We start from the raw sequence: 21039 nt of genomic DNA, 5'->3' as shown, positions 1-21039 counted from the left end.
ATGGAAAATTTCAATTTGTGTGGCCAACTATGTATAGAAAATCGGAAGCTTTCGTATTCGTCTTTATTGAAATATGGGGGCATCTTGTAGTAATTGGAATACAATAGTTCATTTGTGGCAGGGAATGATTAAGGCGTAACATTACCGATCGATATGCCATTTAACTAACATTTAAATCATAATACATGTCTTTCAATTATCATTTTCTCAATTTGAATTAACAACGCAAAGAATGAAAAGAGTAACAAAATATAAGTACTTTTTTCGCTGTCCCTTTAGTTCTAAATTTCAACTCGGATTAATTTAGATCATACGCAGTTTGTCTCCATTTGAATTCTTGACATTTTAGAAACGGGATGCATAGTTCGTTTTTTAACACAAAAATATAAGCGATCAAATCTTGTACTTCTCAAATAGGATCTGTCCCCAGTACGGCAAACACTGAGTAAAAGTGCATAAGACTTTGAAAAATGTTTTTTCAAAGACTCTGGTCTATCATTATTAAATCATAAAAAAACACACGAATTTGGTGCTATTCCCAAGGGAGCAGAAGGTTAGAAATGAAATGATTTCTGTTGCTTCTCCCTTGCGAATAAGTGCATACCAAATGCGAATGCATTTTGTGTGGTTTTGCTACTTGGCACGTGGACGATCGAAGAAAAGACCGCTCAAATGCCAAAATAGCAAAGTCAAAAAGAGGTCCCTCGAAGACGACTCTTAGGTCAGGCGCCTGCTCGGGTCCTCATAGGTTTTGTTATTCGAATTCGGTACCTTGGTTACGAAATGGTACACGTCGACTTCTTCTTTTGGGGCTTGGGTTCCTCTGGCCGTCTCCCGTTGTTGCTGTGGTTTGTGGAGAAATGCGGCTGATTTCTATACGAGTGCTGCTCAAACGACGCACGGAAGTCCTCGAATCGTGCGGAGCCGGTGGGAATATGAGTATACTCAGTGGGTCCTCGATGCTGGTTACTGTACGAGTACTGCTCAGACGGCGCACGCAAGTCCTCGAATCGTGCGGAGCCAGTGGGAACATGGCTATAGACTGTGGATCCTCTCCCATTAGTGGATGTCCTTGGGGGAGTCATTTCTGGAGCAGTGGGCTTGTAGTTTATGTAGTGATGAGCTCGGTTTGAGCTCGTTGGAATAGAAAGGGGAGTCGATGTTTGTGCGGTTGCAGCTCTAGCTGCAGTTGTCAGGATCTTTGCTGAAGCAGTTGTCTGTGGTTTGGGCTTGAGTGGAACTGAGTTCGATTTTGCTGGAGCATTTTCGGTGAGTTTGGCCACAACCTTCGTTTTTGTATCCACTTGTAGTTTCATCATTTGAGCAGTGACCGAGCGAACAGCGTCCGAGCTGGGATCCACGTAACGCGGAACCTTTGGCAATTCATCGAAAAGCTTGTCCAGCTCTGACCTGGCGTTATCCTTTGTGCCGTTCTTTGGTGAAGCTGAATTAAAGAGGGTTAAGTTAGCTGGGGGTTGCTCATTGTATGTGAGGGTGGGGCCAGAGAAACAAGAAATACGGGAGTGAGGATAAGGTGATGACGGCAGAAGCAAACTGGAGACAGTTTATTTTGCAAGTGGAAGGGAGTCTTCGACATTGGATTGAGCTCGGATCACATTTATTTGCTCACGATATCTGTTTCTCTGGAAAATGTGGGAATGGCAGCGACCATTGGAATTTTTACTTCTTATTTGTGTGTGTCCCACGCTTTCTCTCTTGACCATTTTAGATTCTCCAGCTCCTCCAGAGGCAGCTCCATTGACGACCTTACTGCCAGTTTCATCCAGAAAATAGGGGACGCCAACAAGTGTCCTGCGAGCACGGCACAGCTCGATGATGCGCCGAAAGTCGTGATTCTGGCTCAGCGTACGTGGATTGCCGATCATAATCAGCAAAGACATCGGCCGCGAGAGCAGGACATTCAAACGCTACGTGGGGCACAACAATTAGTTACAGAGATTCTCCTTCCAGAGGGAAGGCCACTCACCCGCTGGTTGTCGAGGAAGCCCAACTTGGGTGTAAAGGAGCGCACAAACGACACAATGATGATCTGTTTCTCCTTGCCCTGGAACAACTCGACGGATCCGCAATCTATCTGCGACCAGTTGCGCATGTTAAGCTGCTCTTGGATCCGTTGGTACTGATTTTTGTACGGCGATATGATCCCGATGTCCGTCTGCGCCACCGGCTTTCCGTTAATGCCAAAGTACATAAGATCTTTCACATAATCCATAACAGCGTCGATCTCCTTGTTGTTGCACAGGCTGTAGCCACAAAAAAGGTACGTTTGATAGGTATACACATGGCTGCTCCTAAAGCACACAGCTCTACTCACCTAACCGACCATTTGGTGTTCATCACTGTGCCAAAGACAGAATGGAACATTATCGGGAAATCTTCGTTGGTCGTGTGGAACCAGCTCTTCACTAGAGAGACATTCTCTGCAATCAGAAATATTCAAGTATTCTGGACATTAGAGTTTATTAAATGGCAAGGGGCGGAGGATATGCTCACCAATGGGAGCCTCAGCCTCAAGCTCGCCATTGTAGTAGAGATCGCTGTAGAGAGACACGATCTCCGGGTGGGAGCGATAGTTCCGAATGAGACGCGTTTGAACAGCCGCATTGTATGCACCCTCCGCGTCCACCTGGTAGCACTTTCGCTGGAGAAGCCGCTCGTACAGAGACTCGGACAGACCCCACTCGTTGGCACGGTGCGACTGAAGAATCGGGCCGAGCTGCTTGTGATCGCCGGATAGAATCAGATTCGTGGTGGACGAGATCGTGCAGGTGATGCCCATGAGGCACTCCGCCTCGGTAGAGGCGGCCGCCTCATCTATAAACACATGCGAGAACACGGGACGCTTTCCATCGTCGAGAGCGAAGCCACCCGTTGAGAGCTTGCCAGCCAAGCTGAGGGTACAGACAACGATACGGTACTGGTGCACTGCCTGGACGGCCGGGTAAAAGTGTACGGCATACAGGTTGGAGTACTCGAGCAGCAGGTCATCAATGTTGTCTATGCGTCGATCGCAGCAAGCGGAGAAGATGCGAGTTAGGGGCCGCGGTTGGGTCTCGGGTGCCTTGGCTATGGCGCGAAGCAGCCTCAGAGCAATCTCGTCGCAGGCGGTGTTTGATCCGGCCAGCACGAGAATGTGTGTTTCCGGCCTGCACACAAACAGCTGATAGATGGCTTCGCAGATGGTCGCCGTTTTGCCGGTTCCGGGCGGACCGACGACAATATAGGGAGCGGGCAGCTTGGGGCACAGAGCAATCTGCTGCACTGCCTGCATTTGCTCTGGATTGCGAGATATGAGCTGGTTGTGCAGCTTCAGAGCTCCAATCGCCACCGGCTTGCGTGGTATCTCTTCGGGAAAGAGAATCCGCTGCACATTCTGGCTGTTGGTAAAACCCAACTGCTCTAGAGCCCGGTACTGGTAGCGCATTACAGCCCGCACTGGTCGAAAGATCAGCGTATACGTTGTGTTGTCCGCCAACTGTCGCTCGCAGGTGATGTGCACACGCTGGGTGGACACACCGAGGATGCGCGCAAAGTAGACCCGCGGCTGCTTCATCAGCGATCCCATCTTCTCTTCTAAGCTCCGTGCCCACTTGATGATCGAATCGAAGTCCTTGAGGGCCAGTTCCAGCACGAGATTACTGTCTTCCAGCAGCTTCCGAATACCGTCGGGACTCCCATGCAGGACACGCTCGTTGATGATTAGCACGTCGTCGCCCGGGGACAGAATATCCTCGACGCTTCCATTGTTGGCGGAAGGCAGTTGCATCTTTACCGACAGCTCCCTGCCGAACTGATGTAGTTCCACCTTCGACTGTTTCAGCCCCAGATAGTGCTGCAGACGCTCTATGTCCTCCACCTGCAGGAGTGTGCGCAGAGCGCCGCCTATATTCCCCTGCGTGAGAGCCCTTCCTTGCTCACAGTAGTTGCGGTAGTGTTTGTCGTACTCCACCAGACGCTGCTGTGCATCGTTGTGCTTCAGTGCATGCACAACCTGCGTGGGCGGATTGGCACGGGACAGGCCCTTGCCGCGGAAGATCTCCTTGCTCGACAACCTGTACGAATTTATGTTGAACATGGCCTTGGGCAGGGCGGTCGTTCGCATGAAGTGGTGCTGTTCCACGTAGCGCTGCCCTTTGCTCGTAAACCCGATGACAATGGGCATCTCGCGCAGGATAGTGAACACCTGCGAGTCCACAAAGAAAACCATCTCCCCACTCTCGGGCATCGTCAACGGCATCCGCCCATTGTACACATAATAGAACTGGCGCGACTGCACAATAATGAACTTTTGCAGCACCACATCTTTGAGGTCGGTCTTCAGGGTGAAGCCAAAGTAGTGGCTGTCCACGCAGGTCTGGTACGAAAGGGTCACCATGGGCTCGGTGCTGTGAAAGTAGGATTAGGAGCCATGTTAAGAGATTGGCAACTAGACATCTTGGTTTGGCTTACAATTTGGTCATTCTTTCGAGTGACTTAAAGTCGGACTCATCGCCGTGATGCTCCACATGCTCCTCATACTTTTCAATCGACTCAAAGTGGTGCTCGCAGATGTAACACCCCATAGAGTTGAGTTCAAAGTTCGTTGATGGCTGCAGCACCTGAGTTTTCTGATACATCAGCGGCATCGCCGCGGCTTCTGTATCAAGGACGTACTGCTCGATTAATTTCCCCTCGAGACTGCCCTCCACATTAGCCCCTGGCTCAATGAAGGTTATTTGATCCGGCAGACGCCGCATCTCATCGATCGCATTAAACTTCTCCCTCCGAAACTCCATCAGGGCGAAATTCTTAATTTGATAGTTGGTGCTTCCCCGCGGCGTGTTCCTCAGAAAGTTGGTTCGCTGCATCAGCGACCCAATCTGTTTATTGAGTTTGAAACCAAAACGTTGCCATTATTAATCTCTTTGAATTGTTTATTAAGAACATTTCTCTGATGTCAAGTGCCGACTGTCGCGTAATTCGAGACTTTTATTTTTTCCAAGAACCGCTTACAGCGTGGAATCACAAGATCCCAGTTTTACATAAATAAGCCGCACATACATACAGCATACATACATAAATATTTTCGTGCATATATGTACATATGTATATGTTTACAGTAAATAGATGCATAAATAAATACATTTTATAAATAAAATCAACTTGAATTTGAAAGACTTAACCCAAAGTAATACCTAGCTACCTCAGACCAAGCTGTTTACCATTTATTTCTACCTTCAGAAGCAATGACAAAAGATATGTCTTGCCTATGTGGATTTTATTCAAAACTGGTGTGACATCAATGATCCGGTATAAAGGCTAGAAAGCTAAACCAGTGGAAGATAAATCGGCCGGTGTAAACCCACGAACATCAGAATCATTCATTGACTCATGACTCATAGAGGGTTATAGAGGGAATCTAATCTTATGCACTCCACCAATATGTATGTATATATGTACAGTTGTGTTCAATGAAATAGTAGTGCCGCGCCACACAATTTTCACAACTATTTTTGAGACCCTTCCAGTCTTTCGAATTGAACAAGTGATACCTTTTTGGAAAGCCTGAAATGTTCACATTAGAACCCAGAAAGAATCCTGGAACATTTGCATTCCATCTTCTTGTTTTACATGACTTTAGAAAAATACCCATGAAAACTGCTGTTCAATAAAATAGTAGTGCTGGGTGCAAGTATTAAAAAAAAATTAAAAAACAAATTAAATCAATTCAAAAAAGTTACCATCAGTAAGCTTAGTTTATATATTGAATATTTTGATGAAAGAAATGTTTGAATATAGCGGTACTTTTGTTTTTGCAGCGTAGAAGTAATCAATGAACGGTCCAATATGGGAGACTTTAGAATTCGACTAAAAACTAAAATCAGGAGGTATAATGAAATTCAAAACTAATTTTAATGTGCTTTTACTGTTATATTTAATAGTTTAAACTAAAAAAAGCACCCTGAAAAATGATTTTTATGCGAAAAAATTGTCTTTTAGTAGATGGTCGAAGATGGTTAAAGGCAAGATCAAGGTCTTTAACATCCTCAAAAGTTATGACAACAATTTTATATCGCTCTGAAAGTGTTTTGATAGTTAATACACGACTGATTACACATTATTTAGTTGCAAGATGTCCCCGGAAGCTACGTGTTTGAGAATAAAAGCACATGGGTACACGACTCATGTTTTGAAAAATGAGGAGATGAGGCATGTGGACTGGGCCGCGTCACAGTCCGAAAAATACTTTTGACAGATGAGTGTAAAGTTGTTTTATATGGTAAGAAAGACTCAAAAGAATATGTTTGGTGTTCACAGATATCTGATAACTGCACAAATTCTTGAAAAAAACAACATTGGGCATGTTGGGTTGACCCTTATGGGCTACAGCCCATATAAACTCTTACTTCCTAGCCTTATACTGACGTATTTCATAAAGTGGTGTGTGCCAACATACTTTTTAATACAATACAGTAATATTACTATTGAAAAATGCTTATCAAAAGGATCTGTCATCAAGATAATGATCTGAAACACGCAAGAAAGCTCGCTAGGAATGGAATTTTATCCGAAGAGGTCGACACTTTTCCATGTCTTGCTCAGTCTCTAGACCAAAATCCCAACGAAATCTTATTGTAAAATGTGAAATGTGTTATTACTATTACAAATCCGTCAACCAGAGCACAGTTTTGCCAAGGTGTTTAAGAATTATAGTCTCAGATCTTATTTAAGCTTGGGCAGTACCTTATTTACACATGACAGGTGGGCGTAAGGCCATAGTGAAAACAAATTTGATTAAAAACTACATATTAAACCTCAAGAAACATATAGAACATGAAACATATGCACTAATTCCAGTTTCGTTGTTTTTTTTAATTTTCTAAAAAAACACTACTATTTTATTGAACAGCATTTTGTATATGTATTTTTCTTAAGTCATGTAAAACAAGAAGATGGAATGCAAATGTTCCAGGATTCTTTCTGGGTTCTAATGTGTACTTTTCAGGCTTTCCAAAAAGGTATCACTTGTTCAATTCGAAAGACTGGAAGGGTCTCAAAAATAGTTGAGAAAATTGTGTGGCACGGCACTACTATTTCATTGAACACAACTGTATGTATGAATGCTGTTTTGTATGGATAAGAGTCGAGTTGACAAATGTCGAAGGTTTGCAAACAAAGAAAATGAATTCAAAATCTGTATGGATGTACATACATATGTACGTGTTTGTAAGCAAATGCATGGGAGATATATACACTCTTACTCTTATCGCGAAAGGGCTGTTCTAGTGTGCGTGCGAGTGTCTTTGGTTACGCTCGGTCTAGTCCGATACTCACGTTACAGGCTCCATTTGCAGACAGCTTGATCCGTAGCTCCACATAGTTGGAACACTTTCCCAGATGGACCTCGAAGAGCCTCCTCATTTTCATCTTATCCACGTACCAATCATTGCGCGCACTGATCTCCTGACTGTCGCCCATCTCCAGCAGAAAGAGCCCTATAAATTCCCGTTCTATGCAAGGAAGAGCAACGAGGTATTGATCAGATCACACAAGAAAGCCAGGCCCCGTAGCCATGAACCTGTTGCTTACCCCAGGCGACCGTCGGACTTCGATTTGTGCCATTGCCGCAGTTTTTGTTAAAGATCTTAAATCCGTTTATAGGCGGAGTGCCCGGCGGCGTCAGTAAGCAGGGAGTTATAGCCTCTGCACAGCTTTTATTACTACCGTTGGTTTTGGCAGCGACGGCCTTATTTTTCTTGCCCTTCGTCATGTTCCTAGACCGACTGGGTAGATATTTGTATTCGTATCAATATTTAGTAACTTTTGCACGGATCACACATACACACACGCGGAATAAACAACCGTTTATCGATATTGATGCAACACAAAACAGAAAACAGCAACCGGTACGTTCACTCAACTAATAAATAAGAGGCGCGTACTCTTCCATGTGAGTGTATGAGCATGTTCATGTCTGGGCTGCGCATTTCGAATAACGGCGAATGTTAGCCACATAACCAACACAGAAGACAAAGCTTCCAGTGTTGGGAAGGAACCAATACCAAATCAGAATACTCACAAATTACTGCAAATTTTTAAGTTTCTAACTGCCTTGACTTGGCTGCTGAGCCCTGGATCTGAACCCCAAACCTTTTGGAGGGTGCTCTGGGTATGTGGGTAAATGTTAGCTAGTTGGAATTTGTGACGTGTAATACTTTATTTTATAGAAAATCAAACGAAAGTACAAAAACTTGCCTGACACGTAATACAATTCGCATAAAGTACCGATTTACTGATTCACTTCGATCGCTCAAGAGTGACCAGCCGCTGAAACCATCAATTGATATCAATTATCTAAAGCAATATAGATGCAAAATATGGTCACATTTATTTTAACGATTTATTATTTTAGATATTTTAAATGCTATAAAAAGTTTATTTTTTGGCGAGCTTCAGCTTCTCGGATCCAAATATAACCCCTGTATCGACAAGTTTGCGTTTCATGGCGAAGGGATTAACAGAGTTTAGAGGAGTACGCTGCTCCGTGGATTTACCGGTCACCGTCTCAGACTCGGAGTCTGCGAATATATTCTCCTGCGTATCCAGTGGGGCAGTTGTCTCGGGTGTGGAGGGACGAGCAGCTGCCTTGAACATATTTGGCGAGTTGGTGAAACGTTTGAGGGCCCCGCGCTTCGAGGAACTCAACTCGATGGCCTTGGGCTTGGGTCCCTGACTCTGAGATCCAGCCGTAGGTGTCATGGGGAGGACAATGGTGGCTGCTATCCCACTGGCGCCCAGAAGCGTTTGCTGCTTGCGTGCCTCCTGTATAGCCTCCAGCTGGGGCATCAATTCACACAGGCGATCAGAGAGATGAATGCGTCCTCGTTTGGTGGCATATTTGACAGCCAGCTGCAGGAGCTCAGTGGAGGCAATTGACTCAATGAGCTCGCGGGCCCGGGTCTCGCACTCGTTGCTGCACGCCAGAGCAAACAGCTTGATGGCAGTCTCCTTCTGCATCTTCTCGGCGCCGTCCACCTGCATCAGACTGGACCGCAGTAGGGCATCCTCCAGCTCCGACTTCTCCACCTCGATATCGCACAGTGGGATCTGCATGCGCAGTTCCTGCAACATGGGGCGGGGATTGGTCATGGGGTAAGATGTGCCGCGGCAGAGGACTGCCTGTACAATTTGCCGGCGCTCGGATACGGCAACCACAAAGTAGTTGTTGGACACGCTGGAGCTCTGCTTCATGGTATCACATATGGGGAACCAGGCATTGCTGCTCTTCCTGTACAGCTGCAGCAGACCCATGTTGTCAGCGATGCTGGGCGACCCGGTTTCAGTGTAGCCGAGCCAGGTCATTTGCCTGCCAGGGGTGAGGGGCACGGGCAGATGTTCCAGGCGAAGACTCAATCCATTGATGTTCACCAGCATGGCCGAGAGATGCTGCTGGGTCTGGCTAGGAGCAGAGCTGTGGTAGACCAACATCAGGCTGTGCTCGTGTCCGGCTATGGCAACCACGGGGCCTGGTATGCTCAACACCTCGCGCTGGGTACCCATGACGCTGAATATGCGTAGGAAACTGGCACTAGTGGCCACTGCGACCAGGTGGCTGGTGGCCACCAATGCATCCACGGACTCGCAGTCTGGCAGGCTGAGCGACCACTCCTTGTTTCCCGAGGCGGCCAAGGCAATCACCACCAGCTTGTTGGACTCGCTGGAGGCCAAGGCCAGGGCCCCGCTGCTTAGGCTGGCCAGATTGTGCTGGTTATAGTTGCTGATGTGCAGGGAATGGTGAATGCTCGCATCATGGAACTCCACGTCTATGGAGCTCTCACCCGACGGCTCCACGTGGCCTGTGACTATGCCGACGTCATTCCACGCCAAGTAGCGGTGCTCGAGATCGCTCGGCGTGGCACTGGGCTGGAAGGCAGACTGCTGTTTGAAAAGCTTTATTTGTGGAGCAGCTGGAGCAGGCACCACTCTGCTGCCGCTGGCCAGGGAGTGGTTGGAGAGCTCATCATCAATGGAATCCCCGCAGTTCATAACGTCTCGCTTCAACTGCTCCAGGCTAACGCCGTCACCGTCATCTGCAGTAGACTCTTGATTTCCTGCTCGATGGAACTTCAATTTGCTTAGCAGATCTGCTCGGATGTCCTCCGATTCCAGTTCCTCCTCTAAGTCGGCTTCTGTACCGTCGCTCATGAATACGGTTCCCAGCTGGCCAGTGGCATCACAAAAGGCCACTTCCTCCTCTTCCGCACGGCTCCAGGCCAAGCAAGTAATGGAATTGCAATCGTTTGGGGGCGACTCCACAGAGATCGCCTTGCGCTTCTTTATGTCAAACACGCTCACCTCTCCCTTGGTGGTTCCAGCGGCCAGTCGCTCCCCGTTCGGAGAGAACTGGCAGCAACTGTAGTTGCTGGAGACTCTATCGTCGCGCAGCTTGTAGGCGACCTCCCAGTTGGCCGTGTTAAGCACCACAATTTCGGTGTCCGCTGCATAGGCCAGCAGCTCCCCGGTCTGGGGCTCAAAGCTGGGCGTGCCATACTGTGTCGCACTCTCGAAACTGTTCACCCGTGGAAGTCCAGTAATGTTCTTCAGTTCTGTTGCCGTCTCAAAGTTCCACACCTTCAGCTGGCCGTCGCCGCTGACTGAGGCCAGCAGTTTCCTCTCAATAAACATGTCCAGGGCGAGTATGGGTCCTGAATGACCCTCTAGGAGGGTTTCATTACCGGCATGATCACCCCGTAGCACCTTAATTGTTGCATCCTCGCTGCCTGCAGCCGTGTACTCGCCAGCCACTTTGAGACATGTGGCTGGTGCGGTAAAGCGCATCAGGATGCCATCGCTGTCCATGTCGGGAAAGGTGTAGGCATGGATGGTGTTGCGATCCGTGGAGGCCAGAAGGCGGCTGCCCGAGTGGGCGATGCACATGACAAACTCACCCAGGCAGGTTGAGCGCGGGTCATCGTCGCTGATGCACGTCCAGTGGCGAATGTCGCCGTCGGTGCCGCAGGTAATAATGAACTCGCCCTTCGGCGTGTAAATGAGTCCAGTGTGTCCATTGGTGTGCGCATAGCGCAGGGCACTTCGCGAGAACGTCATTCTGTTCAATGTTCAATGAAAATAAAATAAACACAACTCGCGCGGAACCAAGGCTTTTGGCGCCAAAATCTATCACTGACTGCCAGTGTTGGGAAACGAGTTCGTGTATAAAACAGCTGAGCTCTAGTTTTGTTTTTGTCTCTCTCTGCCCTGCCGGTGCGAATAGAATTGTTTGTGGTTTGTGGTTACCGCATTGATTTAACGGACTATGTTAAAGAACATTGCAAAGCTATCGACCTTAAAGATCAAATGCGATCTGCGGGCCCTCTCCTCACTCACACAACCCACGCATCAAAGCATATTTGACCGCAACGCCAAGCGGCTGCAAAAGGAACGCGCCGCATTGAGGTAAGTTAGCGTATGGTTTTGAGGAGGCTTTCTTTTCTTATCAATTGTTGGACACAGTGAGGATGTAGGATTATATGACTATCTGAAGGAGGAGGTGGGATTCCGACTAGCGGATCGAGTGTTTGACATTAAGCGCGAGTTCAAGGCGGCCGCTGACATCGGGTGCAGTCGAGGCTACCTCTCCAAGCACATTCTGGCCGAGAGTGTGCAGCATCTGACGCTTACAGACATAAGTGCCACAATGCTTGAGCAGGCGCAGGGCACACCAGGCCTCAAAATGCACAAAATAGTCATAGACGAGGAGGACTTGAATGTAAGTAAAACATAATCTTAATTTATTTCCAACGATCACCTCCAACTATATCTATTCCCAGTTTGAGGAAAACTCCCTGGATCTGGTCATCTCCAGCCTGAGTCTACATTGGGTAAATGACCTGCCGGGCTGCTTTGCCAAGATAAAGCGCAGCTTGAAACCAGACGGCGTCTTCATAGCCTCCATGTTTGGCGGGGATACGTTGTACGAGCTGCGCTCCTCGCTGCAGTTAGCCGAGCTGGAGCGCAAGGGTGGCATCTCACCTCACATTTCGCCATTTACACAGATTCGCGACATCGGATCTCTCCTGAATCGCGCCGGCTTCACTATGCTGACCATAGACACCGACGAACTAGTTATTGGTTATCCCAGCATGTTTGAGCTGATGTGGGATCTCAAGGGAATGGCGGAGAACAACGCAGCCTTCAACAGGCCCGCACACCTTAGCCGCGAGACAATGATGGCCGCCAGTGCCATCTACCAAGAGCTCTACGCCAAACCAAATGAAAGCGGTGTGCCGGCCACCTTCCAAATTATTTACTTTGTCGGCTGGAAGCCGGGGCCCAACCAGCCTCAGCCATTGCCACGCGGCACAGGAGAGGTGTCGCTCAAGGATCTGGGCAAGATTATCGAGAAGGGCGGCAAGGTGGACTCACAGACGTAAGAATGGGAAAACGTTGCAAATTCAATTTAGTTTTATTTATAAAACGCTCTTGAACATTATCCATTACTTAAATAAAAAGGGTTCCCTATTTGGGAAACTTAACTTAATAATTCATGGTCTGATTCGTGTAAATGTTCATCCCGAAAAGGATTACATATAAAGAATGCCCTTGCACTTTATTCGTCAATTTGTTGCGGTTGCGTATAACTACATAGTACATATATGTACATATATATAGTGTTATATCTATCATAATGATTGGATCTCCTTCGATTAATATTTGGTTGCATTCGGCTCCGTTTTTACACTCGCTTAAATTTCTTGGACGTAACTTTTTAACGTTGCTTTGTATTTTCTTCGGTACGTATATACAAGTACAATTTACAACAATTTATAATATTCGTTTATTCGTAGTTCAATATGCAATCTAATAGATTTCTAACCGCTTTGTATGTGTATTAGATACGATTTGCTCTTGCTTAAATATTGTTCCTTTAGCATTTTGCATTTAATTCTCAATTGCTTAATCAAATTCCAAACATTTGGCTCCGCTGTCCCAGAAACTCGATCAACTGGGTCTGCCCAAAGCTTCTTTACAAGCGCTCTGCTCTTTGTTTTTCTCGCCAACTTAAACGACATGAATTATATACAGATGGTATGGTTAATGATTATCATAAATTATTCCGCTACTTTTGGGAATAGTTGCGTTTTTCCAGCTACAACAGCTGCTGTTGTTGTTTTTCTTGTTGCTGTGGTAAGAATATAAGACTCAAGGCCAGACATAGGCAGCAGAAAACAACGAGCAGTTCCTAGGTTATTCCAGTTTGGTTCGTGGTCATCTGCTGCTTTGCCAATCATCCAAGAGCCAGCGGCGATCGGGGCGGTACAGGCGGTGGTGTTGGGGTTCCTCGTGGAGAAGATGTGGCGGTGGCGGTGCTCCCTAATGCTGTTGTGGTATGATTTTCTGCAGCTGCCAGCGTCGAGCAAGACGCCGGCGGCAGCTGACGTCAGGTGCCCAAGAGCATCTCGCGCTGTGGCGTGCTCTGAAGCATATTGGCGGTTTTCAGGTGAATGCTGCAAGAGAGCCAAGGCCAGTCAGCCATGTTGTATGGGGTCTACTTGTTACTTGTTACTCACTTGTTGTCCTCCAGCGACATGGTCTCCGATGAGCCGTGCGAGGCAACTGAAGTACCTGCAAGCGAACTTCGTATTGAGTGCGAGTCCTCGGGAACAGTAAGCGTAACTAATAAAAGTGGCATTTAGTTTGTTTGTTTTGTCAATTATCGAACAGAACACGTGTCAACGTCACACCAATCCCAGTTCGTTGTGTGGCCAATGCGTTGGAAAGAAGTTTGGTTTTTGGAAAATTTCATTTAGTTTTCGTTGAGGATGTGACTTTGAGGTGTAAATGGGAAGTTTTTCTTGTTAGCAGTGTTAGTGTTGTTGTGGTTGTGGTTGTAGTTGTGGTTGTACGAAGTTGTGGTTTATGTGAGGTGGTGCAAAGCGAATCGGATTCATATAGATCTCTGAATCTGAAACAGTTCTTGCATTACAAATATCGGATCGGAAATACATGTGTACGTAATGCTATTAATGTATATTCGTGAGATTTCTATTCTATTCATATCATGCTGGCAAGTGAGTTCATTTTCAGTATAAAATATTATATTTATTTGTGTGGTACGGTACGGTACAGTACAGTTTTCCTTTTCGCTGTACTAGTGCTCGTATGTTGTATTTATAATCATATTTGTATAGTTATTGGCTAATCAAATTACAACTACCATTTCAATTTGGCTTTAAGGTAAACTAACTTTTAGTTGCTTTCATAAAGCGAGAATAATATATATATGTAATTTGAGTAAATGCAAGGGAAAAAGTCTAATAATTTTTGTAGAAGTAGGTGCAAAGTAGTTTAGAAAAGTCGCTAGACAGATATCAATAAATATTTTTTGTTGTACGTAGCTTCAAACGTTGGAATCGTTGGTATCTTAGCAGGTCAGTTTGGAATACATATTTAGCAGGTATTTAATATCAAAGAGTTAGGAGGAGGCAACATAAAAGTAGAAAAAACTAGATACAAACATTGAGCAATGCTAGAAAATGACAAAACAATTCAGTTTTCCAGCTGCAATGCGTTGAAATTACAAAAACTAAAGCTATGTTCGTGGAAATTTTCATTGTGGGCAATGGGAAATGGAATTCTAGTTGGCAAATGCGTTTTACAAACCATAAAGGAAGACATTAACTACATAAACAAAGATTAAATATTAGAAATGAACTAAAAACTAAAGGCGCGTGTTTTCCACACTCAACGCATCATCATTATCATCAGCATCTGAGACATTGGCATAGGCACCATTATTATGCTGCTGATCCATGTGTGTGCCTCCATTCTGCACGATAGAAATACCCCGATCCAGCTCCCGGTGCCCACCTGGTGGTGGTGGTGGCTTCCCGTGCAGGTACAACTGCTGTTTCTGGAGCGCCTCAAGTGCCTGATCCAGATCGAGGCGATTGCGACTGTCGCTATCGCTGCTGAAGCTGTGCCGCATGTGCTGCAAACCATTGGGAAGGGCATTCTGCTGCGGCGGCTGAGAGTTGAGATAGGTGAGATTGTGGATGCTCTGGCTGCGACTGGCATCGTGGTTGTGCTCGTGGGCATTTTCAACAGTGGTGACCACGTATCCATTGCTGTACAGCGAGTAGCTGCTATTTGCCGGCGAGGTGGCTAAGCTAGTGATACTCTGATAGGTTTTCATTGAGTATGCATCACCTAGGAACAAAATTACAGAAGCGAATGCGAGTTAAGTTCATATCTGGATTTACTTTGAGATCGGCGCGGCTCCATCATACCGGGCAGGGCGGAAACAAACGCAAACGCCAACCCAAACGCAGACGCAGAAGCGAAGCGGTGGCATGTGATCAATGCAGGCATATACATATATGTACACGGAGCGGACAATGTTAGACAATGGTTACAAGATGGATCATCCGATTATGTGACATGAACTTTGGGGGGCGTACTTAATAAGCGTGAATTGTATTGGACTGATTTTTTTATTCTTTTGTTATGGCTTTTCAAGGGGCAGCCCTTAAATGGGATTTTTTATACAGCATTTATATATTTATATAGGTATATGTTGAATTAGTGCTCGTTACAATTATATCCGTTACTCTTAGGGGTTCCGTTCTTCCCGTTCTTGGTATTCTATACAAAACCACTAACATTAACTAAGTTCCATTTCAATTACATCCGACGACAATACCATTGACCATCCCACACACAACGCCAATTAAAAAGTACGTAATATTATACAGAGTTGTCTTCACCCTGAAAGAGGACTACTACCTAGATCTAAGTATACATATGTACGTAAAATCAAACAAAAATCGAGACATGGCTACGAAAAAGAAATAAATACTATACGATATCATAATTAAACTGAAAATAGCTGTTTCTTTTTGGGGGGTGGGACATACAAAAACAGATTTATCGTATTTACATACATTCACATATTGTAGTGCAACACCAACTCAAATTCCGGTTCATATTGTGGAAACTGCTTATATTTCTTTCTGTACATATACATAAATGTCTTGCACCACACAATATTAAAAAAAAAGGTAATTTGAATACATATTACTGAGTTACTTGGGTTTGTTAGTGGATTGTGGAAAAGCAAGCATTAGTATTAGTTAGAGTATGTACAAAAGTGTAGGGGGTGGGAGAAATTGTCAAACCACGCGACACTCACCTGTAGCACACTCCGAAGTCTCATAGGACACTGTCGATTGCACATCAATTGCATTCTGTTCTTGTCTGTAAGGATAATACACATACTGAGACCTGAAACTTTGTTGATATTTTTTAAATATGCATTTACAACCTTGATATCACATCTGTTATGACTTGCTTCTCCGTGTCTGTGTAATCGTTGCGTCTGCGCCCGATTTTCTTTTCCATATCAGCCTCGACGAAATCTCCCAAGGTCCGTGTGGGAAACTCGTTTGATTTGGCTGGTGGAGGCGCATCAAGCTTTAAGTCCTTCAGCTTCTTCATCACTCGTTCGAGGGCATGTATGGCGTCGTCGTCGGAGTAGCCGAAGTTCTTGTGGAGCTTCACTTGCAGATACTCGATGATCGCGTCCATGTCTTTCATGCGGAGCAGTTCATCCTTGTGTAGATATAGAATAGTGATGGCCATAGCCAGAATGACTCTGTCACCATCCAACAGAAATATGTCCCACACGCGTAGACTCAGACTGAAGGGGACCTGCAACAGAATAAATAAGGTATTCGCATAAATTATTAATTTCATATCAGCTGAGGCAACGATGATGCCTTACCCGCTCTACGAAAACCACGAAGAACCACTTGATAGCATAGAGCAGTGCGTCAACATTGTGTTTGGTGAAATGCTTGTGCAGCTTTCGCATTATCTTGGACAAAATGCGATCATGGTGGTCGATAAAACGTGTCAGCTTGGGGAATCCCTCGATGAACAGCCCGTGCATGCCATATTTCTGGTCGGTCATCAGGGTGTTCAGGGCCCAGAAGGCCTCCTCTTCCTGCATAAACAGGAGCAGCACCCCAGCCACGCAAGCCATCCCCTGGCAGTAGCCCAGCTCCGAGTTGTAGATACTATAAGCATTGAGCACATTGAACAGCGAGCACTGCTTGATGCTGTAGCGTTCCCGATAGGCAAGATTGTCTCTAAACTGGCGATTCACATCAGCGTCGATCTGGCGCGTCTCAGTGGAGTACTTCTTGGCCAGCTGGAGCATGCGGGGATAAACGCCGACATTGTTGGCTATTGACTGATCGACATTGAGCAGTTTCTTCCAGGCTGGCCAACGAACGGCTTTGGGTATGCCCTTGTACACACGTGTGTGCAGCTTGTCCTGGGGTGGCGGCCACTTGGCGAGCATCTTCATCCACTTTTTATCACGCTCGAGCTCAATCTTTGTTAGCTGCATTTCCTGAGAGTTGCGCGTGGTGGGCAGGCGGGAGTCGTGCATAAAGCCGTATCTGCAATCAAGGCGATCAGAAACATATAAGTATATTAAGGGAAATAAATTAAAAAACGGAAAAACTCACTTGTCAGTTATGTGATAGATTTCGAAAGTGGGATTCTCCCAGGGATCCACAATGTTGGTGGGATCGAGTCCCAGCTCGTAGCGCTTCACAATCTCCTCGCGCTCGTCCTCGGCACGCCTAACCAAGGCCTCCCGCTGTTCACCATCCGTCATCGTGGACAGGCTGACAGGAGAAGGTGGGCGAGGCGGTGGCGGTGGCACAGGAGGAGGCCACAATTATGGAATTACTAGACTCTCTTCACTCAGTTGACTTGGGCGAGTATGGGGAGTGGCTGCTGCTTCTTCGCTGGCTTAGCGATAGCGCGAAACTTTGATAAAAGACAAAAGCATTAACATATGAAAGTAAAAACAGTCATGTACATATGTACATATATTCTAGTGGATATACGCACATAATATATATGCAAACAGTCATACCCTCGCACACACCGACACAAGAAACCTCTCGCGACGAAGTTAATGTACAATCTATGCATATGTGTACAAACATACACATAAATGCAGTGGAATCGATTTCGCTGAACGACTTGTGTTCACGCTGCTTGCCACAGAGCGTGGCCAAAAATGACGTGATATTAAAAATGTTTTAGGCATCCGCAGCATCGAAGCACGAAGCAACAAAAACAAAACTGCAAATTTAAAACCCCCGAGATGGAGAGCCAAAACACAGTTGAAAGAGAGAGTGGATAACTTGTGTCCGTGACATCACCGATAGATGATGCTTATTAGGCAAATATAGTTATCAATTCATTGCAAGCGAGTGCTTTGCTCTTTATGTTCTATCTCTTCTCTCGGTACACTTCCTGTTTTCGACGCGATTTGATTTTGTTGTATTTTTGTCAACACACACACACACAAGCACACACTCTCGATGCCAACCAGAAAGTTTTGTTCTTTGACTTTCACTCCCGAGTTTCTGTTCGGCTACATGTGTGAACTGGCTCATTTAATGAATTGAGTGGGCTTACCATTTAATTTTGTGATTGACTCTTTACAAAAATACAATACAACAAGTCAGGGATTGTTTAACAATTTTTTTCATTACTTTGGCTGCATGTTCAATGTTCAGCAGCGGCCGCGGACTTATCGATAAAGTATACCGTCGCCTCGAAAATCAACCGAAACATACCTTGTCATTTTCAAAATATACCGTAAAATATACCGATGAAAAATAGGTTTGTTCTTTTTTTAAGGCCAGTACCACTAACTAAGGCCACTAACCAAGTAGTATATTTGGCCTAGTATATTAAGGCCTAGTACTCAGATCGAAAAAAAGGTGTCGCAAAAAAAATCAGGGATGATATTCTTATGGAACCGATAAGAACATTTTGTGCGCACAAGTTACTTTCTAGCGGCTGTACGCCAGGGAGTACTCTTTTTTTTTTTTAATTTAATCGCTACAGCGAAATTGGTTGGTCGCAGACGCATTGACCAGGTACAAATGTTACTAAAAATTTTGAGCTCAAAAAAGAGTTGTTTGCCTAACGAACACTGTCCAGGCAGTACTCAGATCGACAAAAAAACAGGCCGAAAAAATCTAGAAAGTCAGACGATAGAGTGTATTTTGTGGTATCGATAGTATTTGTGTGGTATTGATGGTATTTGTGTGTTATTCGTTGGTATGTTGCTAGCAGCACGAAAAATAAAGATTTGTTTTAATTTCCGATAGGGTACCTAGCAAACAGAGAGTAAAGTCTCAATCAAATGGAGGCAACAATGCCGGTGAAGTTGAAAGATAAATGACCACCGTGCTTCTAAACGAGCTTAAGGCCATCAAACGGCAAAAAAGGAAACAATTATTATAGATTAATGAGATTATATTGAATTTATTTGCATTTATAATTTGCTTAACTTATTTGAACGCCAGTATCTTCATGTTGCCAAGACACAGACCCGGCTGGGCTGTTAACAAAATGTTTTTAATTTGTTTTCCTTTTGGGACCAAGTAATACTCCACAGGGTCGTGCCAAGGGGCGATGGCGACAATCAGGGCTCGAAACTATCCAATGTTGAATAGGAAGGGTGCTTGTAGGCGCCGTTTTACAACTTTGCAACGGGCGCAAATATTACTTGGCACGGCCTTGCTTAGGGCCCTGCTCCACCAATCAAAGAAGTCTGCATATGTTATTCCCAGCCATTTGCAAATTCTCTGTCATAGTTTCTAACTGGGGAAATGCAAGGCTATCGTTTCATGGGTTTCCATATATTAACACATATTTATATAATTTATAATACCCAAATGTATAGACAACGACCGTCCTGGTTTCTTTCCTGCAGATATGGGTTTAATCAAAGTTGTCGGCGCTTATTTCGTTGATTGTCCTCCTCCTCCGATCATGCAAGAGCCGCCAGTCTCACGAAAAGAATCTCCTGCATGGATCCATTTTGCATTCATTGTTTTATTAATCTTTTATTCAATTTTCACACATATTCAAAAAGGTAAACCAAACAACACTGCTTCCTGAGAAGTGTAACCGTACGGAATGCGGTTTTCACCTCTGGTCACACTCTGCTGATAGCAAAATATATTGCTAGCAAGTTTTTTTTTCGATCTGAGTACCAGGCTTTACACAATGAAGCCCGCTAAAAATTCAAATTTTGTTTGAAAACAGATGGTGTGTGTTATTTCAGAGTTGATACGGAGCTGGGAGGACAACAGTGCATGGAGAAAGCACAGCAGTCTTGAATAAGTTCGTTCCGGAGGGACATAAATGCAATAAACATGTGTTTTATCTCTTTATAAATTGATAAAATGAGTACCGAGTATAACTTATAAACTCCAAATAATCAGCTTTCGTTGGACTGTATTAATAAGTTTTTAATCGTCTTCATTTAATGGTCTTTTCCAGCCTTGATATTTTTCTTCCTCGTGTCTTGATAATGTTGTCAAAAGATAAAAACTTCTTTCTTTCGCTTAGCGATTGAAGTATTTAATCGCCCAAGTTTTCTGTTATTTTTTTCCTGATTCTGTCGCAAGAATATTTTGCGAGTCTGAGTACTGGGCTTAAAATAGTTTTTACTCCTGCATAGACCATTTTTTGTGTCTGTTTTAGCCCATTCCTGTCTATATTTTTGTTTGAAATCTCTTTGAAATCGTCTCGAAATTGTGTGGAAACTTTAACCACTAACCAAATAGTATATATACTATTTGGTTAGTGCTTTAACCTTCTCAAATATACCGTAATATACCGAGCTTTTTTCGGAATATAGCCATATATACCGTAAGTATACCGTCGACTAAATTAATATAATTTAATAATAATATTAAGCGTAAAATACATCGATATTTTTCTTAGATCGGGAGAGCGTTTGACAGAGAATTTTCCTTACCAAATCAAATTAAATATTCATTTACAAATTTTTAAAATATAAGGTCAAAAGGTATATAATCCAATAAAAAGAAGTATTTATAATAAGACAAATTGATTCTTCAATCGGACTTAATTATTGTTTCAGTGTTAAAAGTTTTTGCAAGCTAGTTATATCAAACAGAACATCAACATCGA

At 44.7% G+C, this 21039-nt stretch overlaps 4 protein-coding genes across 6 annotated transcripts; 1 reads left to right on the top strand and 3 right to left on the bottom strand.

Moving 5' to 3' along the window:
• Nucleotides 1-34: 34 nt before the first annotated feature.
• LOC117890123 lies at nucleotides 35-8024 on the bottom strand. Its single transcript, XM_034794802.1, has 8 exons — nucleotides 7591-8024; nucleotides 7336-7511; nucleotides 4471-4880; nucleotides 2515-4406; nucleotides 2336-2441; nucleotides 1988-2264; nucleotides 1685-1928; nucleotides 35-1444 (listed from the first exon to the last, which is right to left on the bottom strand). The coding sequence occupies exons 1-8, from the start codon at nucleotides 7769-7771 to the stop codon at nucleotides 777-779; spliced, it is 3954 nt and encodes a 1317-aa protein (XP_034650693.1). The 5' UTR covers nucleotides 7772-8024; the 3' UTR covers nucleotides 35-776.
• A 181-nt stretch (nucleotides 8025-8205) lies between these two features.
• On the bottom strand, nucleotides 8206-11195 carry LOC117890124 (WD repeat and HMG-box DNA-binding protein 1). Its single transcript, XM_034794803.1, has one exon. It carries the CDS (start codon nucleotides 11107-11109, stop codon nucleotides 8437-8439), a length of 2673 nt encoding a protein of 890 aa, XP_034650694.1. The 5' UTR covers nucleotides 11110-11195; the 3' UTR covers nucleotides 8206-8436.
• Nucleotides 11196-11265: 70 nt separating this feature from the next.
• On the top strand, nucleotides 11266-12536 carry LOC117890130 (arginine-hydroxylase NDUFAF5, mitochondrial). The gene is made up of 3 exons (XM_034794817.1): nucleotides 11266-11457; nucleotides 11515-11770; nucleotides 11832-12536. Exons 1-3 carry the CDS (start codon nucleotides 11318-11320, stop codon nucleotides 12432-12434), a joined length of 999 nt encoding a protein of 332 aa, XP_034650708.1. The 5' UTR covers nucleotides 11266-11317; the 3' UTR covers nucleotides 12435-12536.
• A 273-nt stretch (nucleotides 12537-12809) lies between these two features.
• LOC117890125 (USP6 N-terminal-like protein) lies at nucleotides 12810-18627 on the bottom strand. 3 transcript variants are annotated; one of them, XM_034794806.1, is made up of 7 exons: nucleotides 18502-18627; nucleotides 17535-17841; nucleotides 16784-17465; nucleotides 16325-16710; nucleotides 16193-16257; nucleotides 13572-13677; nucleotides 12810-13508 (listed from the first exon to the last, which is right to left on the bottom strand). In XM_034794806.1, exons 2-7 carry the CDS (start codon nucleotides 17684-17686, stop codon nucleotides 13442-13444), a joined length of 1458 nt encoding a protein of 485 aa, XP_034650697.1. In that variant the 5' UTR covers nucleotides 17687-17841; nucleotides 18502-18627; the 3' UTR covers nucleotides 12810-13441. The 3 variants fall into 3 exon arrangements, with proteins under 3 accessions (XP_034650697.1, XP_034650698.1, XP_034650696.1); XM_034794807.1 differs by having other exon boundaries at nucleotides 13572-13626; XM_034794805.1 differs by lacking the exons at nucleotides 12810-13508; nucleotides 13572-13677 and adding an exon at nucleotides 14082-15210.
• Nucleotides 18628-21039: the final 2412 nt, after the last annotated feature.

The sequence above is a fragment of the Drosophila subobscura genome, chromosome E, assembly GCF_008121235.1.
Source record: "Drosophila subobscura isolate 14011-0131.10 chromosome E, UCBerk_Dsub_1.0, whole genome shotgun sequence".
Lineage (NCBI taxonomy): Eukaryota > Metazoa > Arthropoda > Insecta > Diptera > Drosophilidae > Drosophila > Drosophila subobscura.
Note: the sequence above shows the minus strand (reverse complement) of the source record. Positions and strands in the feature narration are given on the sequence as shown.